The sequence below is a fragment of the Bufo bufo genome, chromosome 1 (assembly GCF_905171765.1).
Source record: "Bufo bufo chromosome 1, aBufBuf1.1, whole genome shotgun sequence".
NCBI lineage: Eukaryota > Metazoa > Chordata > Amphibia > Anura > Bufonidae > Bufo > Bufo bufo.
In genome coordinates, this window is record NC_053389.1 from 605,225,476 (window position 1) to 605,244,002 (window position 18,527).

At 45.5% G+C, this 18,527-nt stretch overlaps 2 protein-coding genes across 5 annotated transcripts in view; one reads left to right on the forward strand and one right to left on the reverse strand.

The window, feature by feature from the left end:
- The window catches only part of LOC120985578 (zinc finger protein 271-like), a 30,722-nt gene extending 14,502 nt beyond the window's left edge, over positions 1-16,220 (reverse strand). The window contains exons 1-5 of one of the 3 annotated variants that reach the window (XM_040413590.1): positions 16,160-16,200; positions 15,903-16,002; positions 5,611-6,319; positions 2,787-3,398; positions 317-985 (exon numbers count right to left, since the gene is read on the reverse strand). In XM_040413590.1, the coding sequence (XP_040269524.1) occupies positions 317-985; positions 2,787-3,398; positions 5,611-6,208 (1,879 nt within the window). In that variant the 5' untranslated portion in view covers positions 6,209-6,319; positions 15,903-16,002; positions 16,160-16,200. Of the gene's footprint in view, positions 1-316; positions 986-2,786; positions 3,399-5,610; positions 6,320-15,902 lie in introns of all 3 variants that reach the window. The other 2 variants (XM_040413592.1, XM_040413591.1) reach the window with 2 other exon arrangements.
- A 29-nt stretch (positions 16,221-16,249) lies between these two features.
- Positions 16,250-18,527, forward strand: part of LOC120985579 (hydroxymethylglutaryl-CoA lyase, mitochondrial-like) — a 58,631-nt gene continuing 56,353 nt past the window's right edge. The window contains exon 1 of one of the 2 annotated variants that reach the window (XM_040413594.1): positions 16,250-16,404. In XM_040413594.1, the coding sequence (XP_040269528.1) occupies positions 16,324-16,404 (81 nt within the window). In that variant the 5' untranslated portion in view covers positions 16,250-16,323. The remainder of the gene's footprint in view (positions 16,405-18,527) is intronic. The other variant, XM_040413595.1, reaches the window with a different exon arrangement.

The following is an 18,527-nucleotide window of genomic DNA, read 5'->3' on the forward strand; positions in this document are numbered from 1 at the left end:
ATTGAAATGAATGGGTCGCACCCGTTCTTGTGGACTCATTCATACAGTTGTCTGAATGAGCCCTTGCGGTTGCATGGCACAGCAGTGCAGACTGTGTATTTCGGTGAAGCTTGGTACACTGACAGTGAGGGAACGGCAGGAACCAGGAAAATAAAAATGGCAATCTATACTCCTTATCTCCAGGACTACTGTAAATAATAGTCCACAGTTGTGGTGACAGATTCCCATTAAGGTCTGTTAAGGCCCAGTCATTAAAGGGTTACAATTTCCCATGAAATAATGGCTAGTTTAGAGAACAGGATATGTGAACACTCACCTATATGCACTTTCTGATGCCTGATCAATAGATGTTGTTCGGTGAATAATTTCCCACTTTTCAGAGCATGAGGCTCTTCTGCACAGCTGTTGTAATGGTTCACTTGGTCTTGGCCAGGCTCTGATCCGCGATAGGACTTCTCTGGGTTATGTGTTCTTTGATGAAACATAAGTTGTGAAGCTCGAGAGAAGCTCTTCTCACACTGAGGACATTTAAAGGGCTTCTCTTTCCGGTGGACTTTTTGGTGCTGGAAAAGGCTGGAGTAGCGACTAAAGCACTTGCCACAATCTGAACAGATATTGAGGACTTTTGGAGAATGGGTTCTCATGTGTCTGACCAAGGAAGACTTCAGGCTAAACCGCTTACCGCAATCTGAGCACATGAAGAGCTTCTCCCCTGTATGTATTCTCTGGTGTACAATAAGAGAGGACTTCCGCGTGAAGCATTTGCCACAGTCCAGGCACGAGATGCTTTTTGCCTCACTGCTGGGTTTCCAGTATGTATTATCTCCAAGTTTAATGACAATGTAATTATCTACGTCTGAATGGGATGTCTCTGTGACATCAGTCTGTTCCTCTTTATAAACTGGCTCAGAAGTAATACGCTGTGTTCCAGATTCACCATCTGAGCAAGAAATGTCATTCTGGGTAGTTAATAGACAACTATTACCTAATGATCAAAAAAAACACACATGACTTTCAGTAAAAGATGGCCAATGTATATATACATATGCACATAGAACATGCCATGTATGGTAGCGGTCAGCGGACAAGCTCTCGCTCCCACCTCCCCCTCTTGGCAAGGTGTAAAGCTGGCCACACACATTAGTCTTTTGTTGGCAAGAATGGCGGATTTGGCCGACACACTAAGGCTACTTTGTCACTAGCGTTTTTGAAGATGCGTCATGGATCTGCAAAAATGTTTCCGTCACCATAATACAACCCCGCATGCATCCGTCATGAACGGATCCGGTTGTATTATGTCTTCTATAGCCATGACGGATCAGTCATGAACACCATTGAAAGTCAATGGGGGATGGATCCGTTTTCTATTGTGTCAGAGAAAACTGATTCGTCCCCATTGACTTCCATCGTGTGCCAGGACGGATCCGTCTTGCTCCGCACCACATTGCGGACAGAAAAACGCTGCAGGCAGCATTTTTCTGTCCGCAAAGGGGACGCAACAAAACGGAATGGAATGCATTTTGGTGCATTCCGTTTAGTCCCCATTGACAATGAATGGGGACAAAACTGAAGCGTTTTCCTCTGCTATTGAGATCCTATAACGATCTCAATAGCGGAATTGAAAACGCTAGTGTGCATGGGAGGCTCTCGAATCTCCCCCAACAGATGATGTCAGGGGAGACAAAGATCGAGCGAAATTAATATTTTCACCCAATCCTTTTCTTCTCCCAGGAGAAGTGTCTGGCAGTGGCTTTCTCCGGACTCCCCATAGAATACACATACATGAATGATATTGAATGTGTATGGACACCTTACCTCCCTGAGAACAAAAGGATCAAGCATGCTGAAATCTAACTGACCAATCCTCCTATCCCTAACATCCCCTGTCAGGGGCGAGGCAGGTGGTCCTCTTACACACTGCGTAGCTGGCCGGACCGCTGCCTCTTAATAAATGTGTTGCAGAACTGAAATCTACTCCATTCAAGGTGTAGAAAGAGCTCAAAGATGATCAAGAGAAAAGGGAGGCCCGCAGACCGAATTTCACGTGTTAAGCAAAGGGTCTGAATACTTATGGCTATGTAAAATGTTAGTTTTTACTTTTTAATAAACTTGCAAAAAAATTATTCTATAATTGTGTTTTTACTTTCACATGACGGAGCACTGAACGCACAATGAGGAAAACCTTGATTTTTTTATTTAAAGGGAACCTGTCATGAACTTTAAGCTGCCCATACTAACGGCATCATAAAGTACAGACAGGTGAGTTGATTTCAGCGGTCTGTCATTTATAAGTTAAAAGTAAGTGGTTGCCGAGAACCAACATCACAATCATTGCAGACTGGGCCTGGAAAAGAGTCATGTCCGCCTGAGAAGAGTCCTGGTTATCCATGAAGTCCTGCTCTCCTGCCCACCTTCTGATGACTGACAGTCTTCCACCTAGTTTTCTCCCTTTCTCTCTAGGAGAGAACTGCCAGTCATCAGCAGACGGGTGAGAGAGCAGGAGATTAGGAATAACCAGGACTCTTCTCAGGTAGAGTTGACTCTTTTCAAGGCCTGGGCTGCAATGATTATGATGCTGGTTCTCGGGAACCGCTTACTTTTAGCTCATGAGTGACACACCGCTGACATCAGCATTTCTGTCACCATTTTATGCTGCCCTCAGTGAGATCAGCATAAAGTTGATGACAGGTTCCCTTTAAGCACTAGACTGCCACCTAACAAAATGTGAAAAAGGAGAAAGGGTCTAAAGACTTTCCAAACACACAGTACATAGTAAAATACTTAACCTTTGTGTATCCTCTGGTGTCTTATAAATGCAGTTTGTCGTCTGAAGTGCTTTCCACATTCAAGACATACATGGGATTCTTCTGGATTTTTCCTTTTGGCATGATCATTCTCTTGGTTTAGAAAGTCAGAGTCTTCAGGTTCTGATTTTGGACAAACTTTTTCTGCTCTGTGATTTCTCTCATGAGCTACCAGTTGTGAAGCTCGAGAGAAGCTCTTCTCACACTGAGGACATTTATAGGGCTTTCTCCTCTTGTGGACCTTCTGCTGCTGGAAAAGTTTTTTGGGAGCGTGAGTTCTCATGTGCCTGACCATAGAAGACCTAAGGCCAAACCTCTTGCCACATTCTGAGCACATGAAGAGCTTCTCTCCTGTGTGAATTCTCTGATGTACAATAAGGGACGATTTCCGTGTGAAGCTTTTCCCACAGTCCATACACTGGACAGGTTTCCCAACTTTATGGGTTTTCCGAGCATAAAATGATCCATCTTTCATTTGGTCTAAACTGTTGACCATTTGCAGGGATGGTGGCACAGTACAATCTGCACTTCCATGAAAGGGGAGGTCATGTGCCAGTCTATCAATTCTGTTTCTGGGGACAATAAGAGTAGATTCTAGTGCAAAAAAGATAAAATAAGTAAAAAAAAAACATCTATAAAAGGCAAAAAGAAATCAGTTTAACTAAGTCTGTACAATTTAAGTGGCATATTAGGAGAGTGTACAAACACAAAGGTCTAAACTTTAGCATCTATTGTACCCTTACTTGCCCCAAATACTAAACAATAAAACTATTTGCACTGTAGTTTTGTTCATTTATGAAGTAACTATTAAAAGTTAAGTTTTACTGTTTAGAATCTGGGGCAAGTAAGGGTACAGTGGATGCATATCCACAAATCTCATAGGTGTCGGGCCCACCTATGGGACCTGTACCTGCTGTATCTCAAGAAAGGGCTAAGGTCCTGCAGTTACTGCAAATAAATTATGGAAATGGATAGTCATAAATACTCTCCTCAAGAAAAAAATAAGTTACAATCCTAAAGTGCAAGCGCTGAATGTGCAAGGAGAAGGAATGTCAGATAGAACAAAAAATATTGGCCAGCATTACCAGTATCAGCATACAATCGCACACCCATCATATTGAATGCAGCCAGGTCCCAACGCGCGTTTCAGTGTGCCCTCAAGTCAGGACGGGCGCCATGATTGGAACTGGAACTTTTTTCTTGAGGAGAGTATTAGTAACAATTGTATACACTTTAGGGGTTTACTTAGCCAGTGTTACATTAATCATGATGTCCAGTGACGTCGCTCCGTTTCTTCATTGTAATCATCATGGTTTTAATTGATTTTTTTAATATATTATTGTGATTTATAGATTTTTCAATAAAGTTGATATTTGGTATATAAAAAGCTCTCGTGTTTTGTAGGTAAATATGTCATAAATATTCAGAAGTGGGACCCTCACCCACTAAAGAATGGGGCATTGTCTTGTGGCTGCGCATGCTCTCTCCATTTACTTTTAAGAGACTTCCAAAAATGGGTGAGGGTACTTCACTATTTTTGGAACAACCATGTAAGTGAATGGAGAGAGTTGTGCACGTGCGCCCACTTCTCTATTTGAGCAACCGCAAGACCGGGCCCCATTCTCCAGTGGGCGAGGGTCCCACTTCTGAATGTTTATGGCATATCCTGTGGACATGGCAGCTTATCTCTCTCTTTATACAAAAGGATCAGGCTTTCTCTAGACCAGCGGTTCTCAACCTAGGGGTCGCGACCCCTTTGGGGGTCGATCGGCCCTTTCCGGGGGGTCGCCAGAGGCTTCCTATTGTGGGTCGCCCGCACAACGGCAGCGGCCCCTTATCCTCGCGCACAGGAAGTGATGTCCTATCACTGCCTGTGCTTGTAGAAGCCTGACGTCTGGACGGGTAAGTCGGGCCGCCTGTCTGCTGAGGTCCGAGTTTTTTCGTTAATGACACCGCCACTGAGCACCACTGCCACCAATGATTTAATTGAGCCTGGCTGAGCCTGGCTAATTTTATTTTAATTATTTGCCTGAGCAAGGCTTAATTTATTTGGGGGGACATGAAGCACCGCTGATTTATTTATTTGGGGGACCCTGAGCACCACTGATTTATTTGGGGGAGACCTGAAGCCCCGCTGATTTATTTATTTGGGGGACCCTGAGCACCGCTGATTTATTTATTTGGGGGAGACCTGAAGCCCCGCTGATTTATTTATTTGGGGGTACCCTGAGCACCACTGATTTTTTATTTTTTTTTGGGGGGGGGGGGGGGGTACTGTGAGCACCACTGAGTTATTTATTTGAGGGGTACTGTGCGCACCACTGATTTATTTTTTAGGGGGTATTTGTTGTTTATTATTTATTTTAAAGTTATTTATTTGGTTTAGAAATATTTTGTATTTATGCTAAAGTTCTGTGGTTATGAATGAATACTTGTGTATTTGAATTAACCTTTGGTGTATTGGTGTCTGTGTGTGTTTTTGGTGGGTCATCATAACAGTAGCAAAATTAGTTATGACGTAGCAAGGAAAAAAAATGTAATGGTTGGGGGTCACCACAACATGAGGAACTGTATTAAGGGGGTCACGGCTTTAGAAAGGTTGAGAACCACTGCTCTAGACACTTGGGGAAAGGTGTCAGGAAACCCCCATACACATCAGATAGTAAGCCAGCCTCACTGAAACCTTCAGCTGATGTCATTTGTGTGGGCATTTTTAGAGGCAAGATGTGTAATAAGAAAGCACAGGATGCTGTAGAGTGCAATCTGAAATGCTCAGTTCCCAATAACCCATACTTGTCTTCCTTACCTTTATGTATTCTCTGATGTCTCATTAGAGATCTGTGTTCTTTAAAATATCTCCCACACTCCAGGCACATGGCGCTTTTTTGGGTGCCGAGTCTGTCCAGATCACTGCCATGTTCCTCACAGTCCGATCTTCCTGGCTGGGCCTTGCATTTGTGAATTTTTTGATGAACAACTAATTGTGATGCCCAAGTAAAGCTTTTTTCACAGTACGGACACCGATAGAGTCTCTCCTTTCTATGGACTTTCTGATGCTGGGAAAGACTAGAATAGCGGCTGAAACATTTCCCACAGTCTGGGCAGATTTTAAGGGTCTTTGGCGTGTGAGTCCTCATATGTCTGACCATAGAAGACTTGAGGCTAAACCTCTTCCCACACTCCAAGCACACGAAGAGCTTCTCTCCGGTGTGTATTCTCTGGTGTACAATAAGGGATGACTTCCGTGTAAAGCTTTTCCCACAGTCCATACAGTGACATGTTTTGTGTGCGCTGTACTTTTTCTTACTATTCTTAATAGGTTGCTTCCTAGCGTCCGCTACATTTTCACATTTCCCAGGTTTTTCTTCTTGCTCTTGCACAACATCCACCTTATCTTGATCCATGTTCAGATGCTAGCAGTAGCCCTACTTACTGTAGTAGGCCTCTCACTTCCCATTCTCATACTTTGCTCCTCCACTGTTAATCCTTTTGAGCTTTGTATGCAGAATATTCTTCTGTTTAAAGAGCATAGAATAATAATTTAGTCATATTCATTCCAGTAGATATTTTTGACATTAACAAGAATAGGTCTGACTTTGAATATTCTAATAGTCACAGCCTGCAAGGAAAGCAGGTAGTGTCTACTAGCATATCATTGCTCAACCACTTTGGATCATTCATGGTATATTAACAGGATAGGTCATAAATGTCTCACATATGCAGGTCCCACTCCTATTTGGAGCACAGCTGCTCGGCTTCCGTGACTGCCATAAAAGTGAATGGGGAAAGGCACGGCCACCGTTCCATCCTTTCTCCACTTGGAGGCAGCAGCAGGCACTCACTTCACTGGGTCAACCCTTGTTTTCCTCACTAGTGCAGGTCCCAGAGCTTGGGCCTGCATGTATCAGACATTTATGGTGTTTCATACTTGTTCCTAGCTTGAGGAAGGACTTGAGAACCAAAATGTTACCCAGATTAAGTGCAGAAATTATCTGTATATTAATTGAAGCCTGGATTGTGGTTCCTTCACTCTCTGCTCAATATCTTTGAAGGTCCCTAAGTAGTGAGGACCCAAACTCGGTCAGAGAACCACAGGACTATCATGCCAGAGGAGAGTGCGAACTTTGGATATTATTCTATCCGAAATTAACAGTATATCCTGATTATATACACTGCTCAAAAAAATAAAGGGAACACAAAAATAACACATCCTAGATCTGAATTAATTAAATATTCTTCTGAAATACTTTGTTCTTTACATAGTTGAATGTGCTGACAACAAAATCACACAAAAATTAAAAAATGGAAATCAAATTTTTCAACCCATGGAGGTCTGGATTTGGAGTCACACTCAAAATTAAAGTGGAAAAACACACTACAGGCTGATCCAACTTTGATGTAATGTCCTTAAAACAAGTCAAAATGAGGCTCAGTAGTGTGTGTGGCCTCCACGTGCCTGTATGACCTCCATACAACGCCTGTGCATGCTCCTGATGAGGTGGCGGACGGTCTCCTGAGGGATCTCCTCCCAGACCTGGACTAAAGCATCTGCCAACTCCTGGACAGTCTGTGGTGCAACGTGACGTTGGTGGATAGAGCGAGACAGGATGTCCCAGATGTGCTCAATTGGATTCAGGTCTGGGGAACGGGCGGGCCAGTCCATAGCATCAATGCCTTCGTCTTGCAGGAACTGCTGACACACTCCAGCCACATGAGGTCTAGCATTGTCTTGCATTAGGAGGAACCCAGGGCCAACCGCACCAGCATATGGTCTCACAAGGGGTCTGAGGATCTCATCTCGGTACCTAATGGCAGTCAGGCCACCTCTGGCGAGCACATGGAGGGCTGTGCGGCCCTCCAAAGAAATGCCACCCCACACCATTACTGACCCAATGCCAAACCGGTCATGCTGGAGGATGTTGCAGGCAGCAGAACGTTCTCCACGGCGTCTCCAGACTCTGTCACATGTGTTCAGTGTGAACATGCTTTCATCTGTGAAGAGCACAGGGCGCCAGTGGCGAATTTGCCAATCTTGGTGTTCTCTGGCAAATGCCAAACGTCCTGCACGGTGTTGGGCTGTAAGCACAACCCCCACCTGTGAACGTCGGGCCCTCATATCACCCTCATGGAGTCTGTTTCTGACCGTTTGAGCAGACACATGCACATTTGTGGCCTGCTGGAGGTCATTTTGCAGGGTTCTGGCAGTGCTCCTCCTGTTCCTCCTTGCACAAAGGCGGAGGTAGCGGTCCTGCTGCTGGGTTGTTGCCCTCCTACGGCCTCCTCCATGTCTCCTGATGTACTGGCCTGTCTCCTGGTAGTGCCTACATGCTCTTGACACTACGCTGACAGACACAGCAAACCTTCTTGCCACAGCTCGCATTGATGTGCCATCCTGGATAAGCTGCACTACCTGAGCCACTTGTGTGGGTTGTAGACTCCGTCTCATGCTACCACTAGCGTGAAAGCACCGCCAGCATTCAAAAGTGACCAAAACATCAGCCAGGAAGCATAGGAACTGAGAAGTGGCCTGTGGTCACCACCTATAGAACCACTCCTTTATTGGGGGTGTCTTGCTAATTGCCTATAATTTCCACCTGTTGTCTATCCCATTTGCACAACAGCATGTGAAATTGATTGTCACTCAGTGTTGCTTCCTAAGTGGACAGTTTGATTTCACAGAAGTGTGATTGACTTGGAGTTACATTGTGTTGTTTAAGTGTTCCCTTTATTTTTTTGAGCAGTGTACAATAAATGTTTAAGGTGGAGATTGCTTAAAGGGAACCTGTCACCGGGATTTTGTGTATAGAGCTGAGGACATGGGCCGCTAGATCGCCGCTAGCACATCCGCAATATCCAGTCCGCATAGCTCTGTGCTTTTATTGTGTCAAAAAAACGAATATATGTATGTAAATGAGTCTACTAACATTTCCGGGGCCCAGCCACGCCCACTGTGAAGGAGCCCAGCATCCACCGAATCTCCTCCTTGCTCCCCGACGTCACAAAGCTAGAGCGCCGGAATCTTGCGATGCGCGATCTAGCGCATGCGCAGTGTTGGCATAGTGTTCCTTCCCTGTGCTGGCATCAGCCTCAGGGAACGAACTGCGCATGCGCTAGCTCACGCATTGCGAGATTACGGCGCTCTAGCTTTGTGACGTCGGGGAGCAAGGAGGAGATTTGGAGGATGTGAGGTGGTGCAGGGCTCCTTCACAGTGGGTGGGGCTGGGCTCAGAGTCAGAACGCTGGACTCATCTCTCAAGCATGAAGGAGACAGGACTCATCTAAGATTAATTTACATATCTATAAAATCACAATAAAAGCACACAGAGCTATGGGGACTGGGTATTGCGGATGTGCTAGCGCCAATCTAGCAGCCCATGTCCTCAGCTCTATTGCCAAATTCCAGATGACAGGTTCCCTATAAGCTTAAAAAAAAAAATTATCCATGCAAAATATGTACTGCACAAATGAGGCGGCAATTCAATAGCCTACATTGGTTGTATGTAGGGTTGTCACGATGCCAAAATTTTGATACGATACCATAAAAAAGTATTGCGATACTCGATATCACGCGAAAAAAAATAAAACACCAAAAAAGCCGTGTGCATTCCGCATTTTATGGAACGTCCGGCTCATAATCGAACAGTCCTATCTTATTTGAGGGAACAAAGTGATTAAAAAATGGCGAATCGCGCAGTTTTTATTATTTATTTTTTTTCTGTTACGGCGTTCACGGCATAGGAGATTTTTAAAAATATTTTTATAGTTTGGACTTTTCGGACGTGGCGATATGCAATATGTTTACATATTTTAAATGTAAAATTGGGGGTGATTTATACTAAATATTTAGGAGGTTTTTTTTTACTTTTTATTTAATAAATATTTCCCCTCTTAGGCCCCTTTCACTCGAGCGAGTATTCTGCGTGGGTGCAATGCGTGATGCGAACCCATTGCGCCCACACTGAATCACGGAAGGTTGCTAAGAGGTGTTGTTTGTAAACATTCAGTTTTTTATTACGCGCGTGCAAAACACATTAAATCGGATTGCACCCGCGCGATAAAAAAAATGAACGCAATCGCAGGCAAAACTGAATTAACTTGCTTGCGAAATCGCACATTTTTAACTGACCGCTTCCGGATCTAATCCATATCGCTCGTCTGCAAGGGGCCTTAGTGGCTAGAGCCTGGGATCTTTTCATCCCTCGTTCTAATCACCCTGATAGACATCTATGAGGTTGAATAGGACTTCACACTCTCCCTGCTGCACACAGCAGCAGGGAGATTACCATGGTAGCTAGGGCTTCAGTAGCGTCCTGGCTGCCATGGTAACCGAACGCGATTACACTGCTGGGGCTCCGATCGGAACTGCCACTGCACCACCAATAAATGGAGTAGAGGGGACCCTGTGGCCACTGCCACCAATGATTATAATACTGGGGGGGCGCACTGCGCCACCAATGAAAATAACTAACGTTTAATACAGATACAGGAGGCAGGTGCCGGCTATGTGATTCTGCCACCGACACGCGCCTCCTGTATCAGTATAAGGGTCCATTCACACGTCCATGAATGTGTCCGCACCCGTTCCGCAATTTTTTGCGGAACGGGTACGGACCCATTCATTCTCTATGGGGCAGGAATGGATGCGGACAGCACACAGTGTGCTGTCTGCATCCGCATTTCCGGAGCATGCCCCCGATCTTCCCGTCCGCGGCTCCGGAGAAAAATAGAACATGGCAGTTCTATGGGAGTGCCGGCCGGGTGTACCACGTATCCGCTATACACTACGGACGTGTGAATGGACCCTTAAACGTTAGTTATTTTCATTGGTGGCTCAGTGGCCACAACCCCTCCCCTCCTATGCCTTGCTCTCCTCTCATTGGTGGTGGCAGCAGCAGCAGCAGCACGGGGGGGGGGGGGGGGGGGGGGGGGGCAGGGAGAGAGTGAGTTCCTCTCCACTGTAGGGAACATGGCGCGTGCCATGTTGTGATACTAGGTACAAAAGTATTGATAATTCGATACTCGGTGCAACCCTAGTTGTATGCACACGATTTATTACAGGGGCACACGCTAGATCTTTGATGGCTAACCTCCGGCACTAACCTCCTAAGATGCACACTTGCTTGGCTGTTCGCATAACTCCATAGAAATGAATGGAGCATGCTGGGAGTCGTAGTTTCACCACAGCTGGAGTGCCAGAGGTTAGCCATCACTGCACTAGATGATAAATGTGGTGCAGGGAGAGACACTTTTGTCTAAAGGCAGATTTATGGCTGATTGAATTATTTCTTGGTGCAAAACGTTAAGTATTAGGTCACGCCTCTTTCCCGCAAAGACACAAATAACCTCCAGATAGGCCATCAGTATCAGATCAGTGGGGGTCCGACACCAGACGCCCCTGTAGAGAACACAGCACTGGTATGAGCGCTGCCTTCTCTTCACCCTTTACCTGCTCACCGTCGACAGTGCGAGGATGTAATGACAGCTGCCCTATCCCAGTCCCATTTACTTGTAACTACAACTGCTCCTTCTTATTCACGTGACGCTGTAATTACAGTGCTCGCCGCAGGTGTGGTCCGGAAATGAGCATGCTGCTGGGCCGCATTGTGTACAGAACACAGCCTGATACTTTCTGTTACTGCTATGACACTGAACTGGTTGTACAAGTTTTGCCTATGTTTTTTGCCATGATGTAACCTCTCACCATGAGATACAATGTACTCTGCAGGCAGCATGTTATAGAGCAGGAGGAGCGGAGCAGATTGATAGATACTTTTTAAGATGTGTACACATAGGTAGCTGTCAATCACTGATATCACCGCCCACTTGGTCAAGTGAACTCAGAAAGGCCAGCACTTTCTGCACTGGTCTTGAGATTCCCTGCAAAGTCCTCGTCATAAATTAGGCATATCCTCCTGCAGTCCGTGCGCCAAAAAGTTCAGAGCTACCGTAGATTTCTGGCTTCATTTGCGCCAGAAAACTTGCATAAATTTGTTGCTGGCCACACCCCCTTTATGAAAAGTGGCAAGGGCGGTGGAAAAAGTGGGAGACGCAACAATTAAAAAAAAGTCACAGTTCAAAAGTCACAAAAACATAGCTTGTGAGTTTTAAATGCCACTATTCAGGTGTAAGGGAGAGTATATCAATCTGCTCAGCTCCTCCTGCTCTATAACAGAGTACACTGTATTACACGGTGACAGGTTACCTTTAAAGGGGTTTTCCTGGACCGTAATATCAATGATCTACCTTTAGGTTAGGTCATCAATATCAAATTGGTGGCAGTCCGACTGCTGGAACCCCCACCAATCAGCTGCATGCAGCGGTATTTGTCCAGCGAAACCCAGCATTTATGCTGGAAAAATCAGGCGGATCACCCCTGGATCCCATTATAGTCAATGGGGATCCGGCGGTACGGTTGTATCCGGCAATACCGCATACAGTGAGCTCCAGGAGTTTGACCCTCAGCTGGATCAGACTACCAGAATTCAAATGGGGCCTTAGGCTACATTCTCACTAACATATTATGTTTCCGTCTCCGTTCCGCTTTTTTTGCGGATTGGATAAGAACCCAATTATTTCTATGGGCCCGTAAAAAATGTGGACAGCACACCGTGTGCTGTCCGCATCCATATGTCCATTCCGTAGCACCGCAAAAAATATAGAGCATGTCCTATTCTTGTGTTTTGCGGACAAGGATAGGCATTGTTACAATGGATCCACAAAAAAAAACAGATGCAATACGGATGCCAAAAGGACGTAATCCGTACAGAAGCACGGATCTGTTCTATTTTTTTACGGTGCAGACGGATCACGGACCCATTCAAGTTGAATGGGTCTGGATTTGTCGCGGCTGCCGCACGGATGGGGCCCGTGCATTGAGGACTGCAATTTGCAGCCCCCAATGCACAGAACGGCCAAACAACAGCCGTGTGCATGAAGCCTTAGGACTCATGCACACGACTGTATGTATTTTGGGGTCCGCAAAAAACAGATCTGCAAAAAATACGGATGACATCCGTTTTTTGCGGAACGGAACAGCTGGCCCCTAATAGAACAGTCCTATCCTTGTCCGTATTTTTTGGCGGAACGGAGATACGGACATACGAAAACGGAATAACTTCCATTTTTTTTGCGGACCAATTGAAATTAATGGTTCCGCATATGGTCCGTCAAAAAAATAACGGAACGGACACGGAAAGAAAATACGTTCGTGTGCATGATCTCTTAGACAGAGTATCCACAGCATCAAAATCAGTAGCAGATAAGTAGCTGTTTTTGGTTGCAGATTTATAATTTGCTGGAGGTCTTAGGATACTTTCACACTTGCGTTGTTTGATTCTGGCAGGCAGTTCAGGCAAACTGTATGCAAACGCATGCAATTTTTTCTGACTTATCAGACATTTTTCTGACTGATCAGGATCCTGATCAGTCAGAAAAATGCATTGCAATACCGGATCCGTTTTTCCGGTGTCATCAGGCAAAACGGATCAAGTATTTATTTTTGTCACATTTTTAAAGATCTGCGCATGCGCAGACTGGAATACCGGATCCGTCAATGCAGCAATTTGAATGCCGGCACTAATACATTTCTATGGAAAAAAAATGCCGGATCCGGTATTCAGGCAAGTGTTCAGTTTTTTTGGCCGGAGATAAAACCGTAGCATGCTGCGGTATTATCTCCGTCCTGAAAAGTCAAAATGACTGAACTGAAGACATCCTGATGCATCCTGAACAGATTACTCTCCATTCAGAATGCATTAGGATAAAACTGATCAGTTCTTTCCGGTATTGAGCCCCGACGACGGAACTCTATGCCAGAAAAGAAAAACGCTAGTGTGAAAGTAGCCTTAGGCCTATTGCACACGACCGTATGGCTTTTTCAGTGTTTTGCGATCCGTTTTTCACGGATCCGTTGTTCCGTTTTTTGTTTCCGTTGTGTTTCCGTTTCTGTTCCGTTTTTCCGTTCCGTTTTTTCGTATGGCATATACAGTATACAGTAATTACATAGATAAAATTGGGCTGGGCATAACATTTTCAATAGATGGTTCAGCAAAAAACGGAACGGAAACGGAAGACATACGGATGCATTTCGGTATGTGTTCCGTTTTTTTGCGGACCCATTGACTTGAATGGAGCCACGGACTGTGATTTGCGGGCAATAATAGGACATGTTCTATGTTAAAACGGAACGGAAAAACGGAAATACGGAAACGGAATGCATACGGAGTACATTCCGTTTTTTTTGCGGACCCATTGAAATGAATGGTTCCGTATACGGACCGTATACGGAACGCAAAAAACGGCCAGTAAACGGAAAAAAAAAACGTCCGTGTGCAATAGGCCTTAGAGGAGTTTTTACAAGAGTATTAGAAGAGGTTTTTTTTTTTAGGTTCTTCTGCTTCCCCATTGACTTCTATGAAATCCACAGTCAAATCTGTTTCAAACAACGTAATTTGTCACTTCTCAGGGTTTTTTAAAAACAGCTACTGAAAAAAACTATATATATATTTTTACATTGTGTGCACATGGTCATGCACATTTAAAAAAAATGTTTACATTAAAGGGAACCTGTCACCGGGATTTTGTGTATAGAGCTAAAGACATGGATTGCTAGATGGCCGCTAGCACATCCGCAATACCCAGTCCCCATAGCTCTGTGTGCTTTTATTGTGTAAAAAAAAAACAGATTTGATACATATGCAAATTAACCTGAGATGAGTCATGTACGTGACTCATCTCAGGTTAAGGCCTCATGCACACGGCCGTGTTCCGTGGCAGAGAGCGGTCCGTGGTAACCCGGCCGGGATTCCTTCTGACAGCAGGAGCGCACGGCGTCATTGGTTGCTATATGATGTATGATCTATACCAGTGTATCACTGTACAGCAGCGGCGGCATGAAGCGCACGGCGTCATAGCAACCAATGACGCCGTACGCTCCTGCTGTCAGAAGGAATCCCGGCCGGGTTACCACGGACCGCTCTCTGCCACGGAACACGGCCGTGTGCATGAGGCCTTAACCTGAGATGAGTCACGTACATGACTCATCTCAGGTTAATTTGCATATGTATCAAATCTGTTTTTTTTTTACACAATAAAAGCACACAGAGCTATGGGGACTGGGTATTGCGGATGTGCTAGTGGCGATCTAGCAACCCATGTCCTCAGCTCTATACCCAAAATCCCGGTGACAGGTTCCCTTTAAAGCTCTGAACATACCCACATTTTCACCCCTCCGGCCCCTGTGATATGGGCATTGGAGAATTTCATGCTCCGATGCTCTCCCTTGCCCTGCGCTGGGAGGCTTCCGCCCAGTAGTGTTCCTGGTGACGTCACCCGCTCTGATGGGCCGGCTTTAGTGCTGCCCTAGCCATTTTACAGGTTAGGGCAGCGCTAAAGCCCGCCCATCAGTACCGGTGACATCACCAGGCTCACTGCTGGGAGGAAGCCTCTGCCTGGATGTCCCTATGGAGAGCCCGATTTGTCACCGTATCTCCTGAAAATGCCTTTGCCCTGTGCGATTCAGTGCAGGGAAAGGGAGAGCATCAAATGCTCTGGTGATCATCTCAGGGGGGCTGACTGGGTGAAAATGGGGATATGTCCGGGTTCAGCTCTGAGGTTGTCTCATCTGAGACATTGGTGGCATATACTGGTGATATAGCTAGGTGCAGGTCCTGTCCATCTCCAGGGACCCTAGAAGTGAGCGGACAGCTGCCGCCCTCCACTCATTTCGAAGGGACTGCCGAAAATAGCCGCGCGCTGTCTCCAGCAGCAGAGCGGTGGCCCTGCTTGAAAGGGGGAGTGCGCCGCTCATGCGCAGTGTACTTTCCTTCACTTTCTGGGGTCTGTTCTGGAGATACATGCGGATCCCTGGGGTGGACCCTGCACCTGACATTGGTGGACATCCTAGCAGTATGCCACCAATGGGGAAACAGTTGGTGGAGTTTTGGTGCTGCTGAATCGGTGTCTGGTTTTAGCTGTGTGAACATGCCCTGCACTGGATGGCAGCTGCAGTACAGATAGGGGAGGCCTGCTCTGCTTCCAGCCCTGCCACTATCTGAGAGCACAAGCAGTACATAGCATGCGACCGGATTTACTACGAACCTCGTTCTCTTCTGATGCAGCACCCATGACCCTCAGTTGTCGGAATTTTTTTTTCCTTCCGGGTTTTACAGCAAAGGCTGCTGGGAGTTGTAGTCCAGCTCTGCATAAAAACGACCGGAAGCTGTGACTGCAGAATGACTGTAAATATTGTATGGCGCTTCAGTGCCTATAGAGGGCAGTAAAGAGTAGCGCACTCCGGTAACTATGGCAACAGCAGACCACCGCCAAAAAGCCTCTCGCGCAGTAACTGCACTTACCCTTCCCTTGCACTAGCGCCCCCGTCCGTGGCGTGTTCCCGCAGTGCTATGCGCTAAATGTGCGGAGCCTAGTCATGTGACCGCTCAGTGTCATGTGACTTGTACGTCATGCCGTTCAAGATCAAGTCTATTCCAGACACGACCGCGACAGGCTGGCAAACAATATGTTAGCGGTGACTGGCAGGAGAGCGGTGCCGTGGGGACTCGGGGCAGGCTGGGCCCCGGGGGCGCTGCTGCTGCGACAGGTCAGACACTTGTTATAGAGAAGCCAGAGTACAGACCCACCACTCCCCCCACAGGGTCACCCATATGGTTTATTCCGGGTTCCTTGTAAGCCTCACAACTGGGTGACTGGCTGCGTTCCCACCAATCAGGTTTTTTTTGTCATGTATTATTTTTTCCTATAGTAACACAGGCAATAAATCTGGATGCAGTCTAGTCTGTTACTTAACCCTTAGGATACCGGAGGTTTTTTCGCGGTTTCATTTTTCTTTCCTATCTTCCTTGAGCCATAACTTTTTTATTTTTCCGTTCACAAGTTGTACTTTCTAATGCCACCATTTATGGCATACAATGTAGTGGGAAGCTGGAAGAAAATTCCAAATGGGGTGGAATTTAAAAAAAAAATAATAAAAATTCCACCACCGTTTTACAGGTTTTTTCCCCACAGTGTTCTGTTTGCGGCAAAGCTGACCCATGCCCTTCATTCTCTGGGTCAGTACAATTACAACGATACCCCATATGTATAGGTTTATTTATGTCTAAATAGTGTAAAAATAAATGTAATCTTTGAGAGAGAAAAAATATATATTTTTTTATATCACCATATTCTGACTCCATAACTTTTTTATAGTTATGTCTACTGAGCTGTGTGGGGGCTCATTTTTTGCGGGACAATCTGTATTTTTTATTGATACCATTTTGGAGTGTGTGACTGACTTTTCGATCACGTTTTATTACTTTTTTGGGGTAAGAGAAGCAATGAAAAAATAGCAAATTGGCCATTTTGACCATTTTTTCTGTTATGCCATTCGCCGTATTGGAAAAATATTTTTATATTTTAATAGTACGGGGGTTTTCGTTTACCCATGATGTTTATATTTTTTGTTATTTATGTATTTATTTATGTATTTTATGTGATTTAAACTTATATTTTTAACAACATTTTTTTTATAATTATTATATTTTTTGTACTTTTTTGTTATGATTTTGAAGCTCGTATTTGAGCGTACAAAATCCAATTTATTTATATTTTTAATTCTGAACAATCATGGATCTGAGAAATGCTCATTTCTTATCTTGGCCTGCCACTTAGTGGCCAAAATAAGAATTGCAGCTTAAATGCCCTACGTCTAAATCCAGCATATTTAAATCAATTACCGGCATCCTCACTGCCCGCAGAGGATGGCAGTAAGAAGCCCGGAAGCACGATCTGGTAGCGAAAGGGTTAGAGGGGTTTTCTGGCCTGGAGTCCCAAACCACTGGGGTCCTTCACTGTCCCCCTTACATAAAACACCACTCTGCAGTCCTGCCGCTGCTACGTTCCCAGCTGCTTCCAGTCCCCTCAGAGCAGTGAAGTGGCTTGGTCCTGTGACTGCTGTGGCCAGTCACCGGCTTCAGCGGTCACATTGGCTTAAAGAGGACCTTTCACCGATTCTTACCCTATGAACTAAGTATACAGCCATGTAGAGCGGCGCCCAGGGATCTCTCTGCACTTACTATTATCCCCGGGCGCCGCTCCGTTCTCCTGCTATGCCCTCCGGTATCTCCGTTCCCTAAGTTATGGTAGGCGGAGTCTGCCCTAGCGCTGGCCAATCGCATTGCAGAGCTCACAGCCTGGGAGAAAATAACCTCCCAGGCTGTGAGCTCTGCGCTGCGATTGGCCAGCGCTAGGGCAGACTCCGCCTACCATAACTTAGGGACTGGTATCTCCGCCTACTATAACTTAGTGAGCGGAGATACCGGAGGGCATAGCAGGAGAACGGAGCGGCGCCCGGGGATAATAGTGCAGTGAGATCCCCGGGCGCCGCTCTACATGTCTGTATAGTTAGTTCATAGGGTAAGAATCGGTGAAAGGTCCTCTTTAACGCATCGTTCATAAGCCACTACCTGCTTCCTTAGCAGACCAGACAGGTCAGTGGTGTTTTTTTTTTTTTTTACATCAAGGGACTGCTGAAAGGCTGGACAGGCCCTTTAAGGCTTGGCAATTATTTTTTTGATCTCTGCCTTAAAAAGCGAAAACCTTTTTAGTTTCCTGTTGACAAGGACTTGGTTTATGGGGGATGAGTTGTATTATTTAATGCAACAGTTTCATGTACATCAGTTGAATTGTAGAAGATTTAAAAATATTTAGGTGACTGTGAAAAAA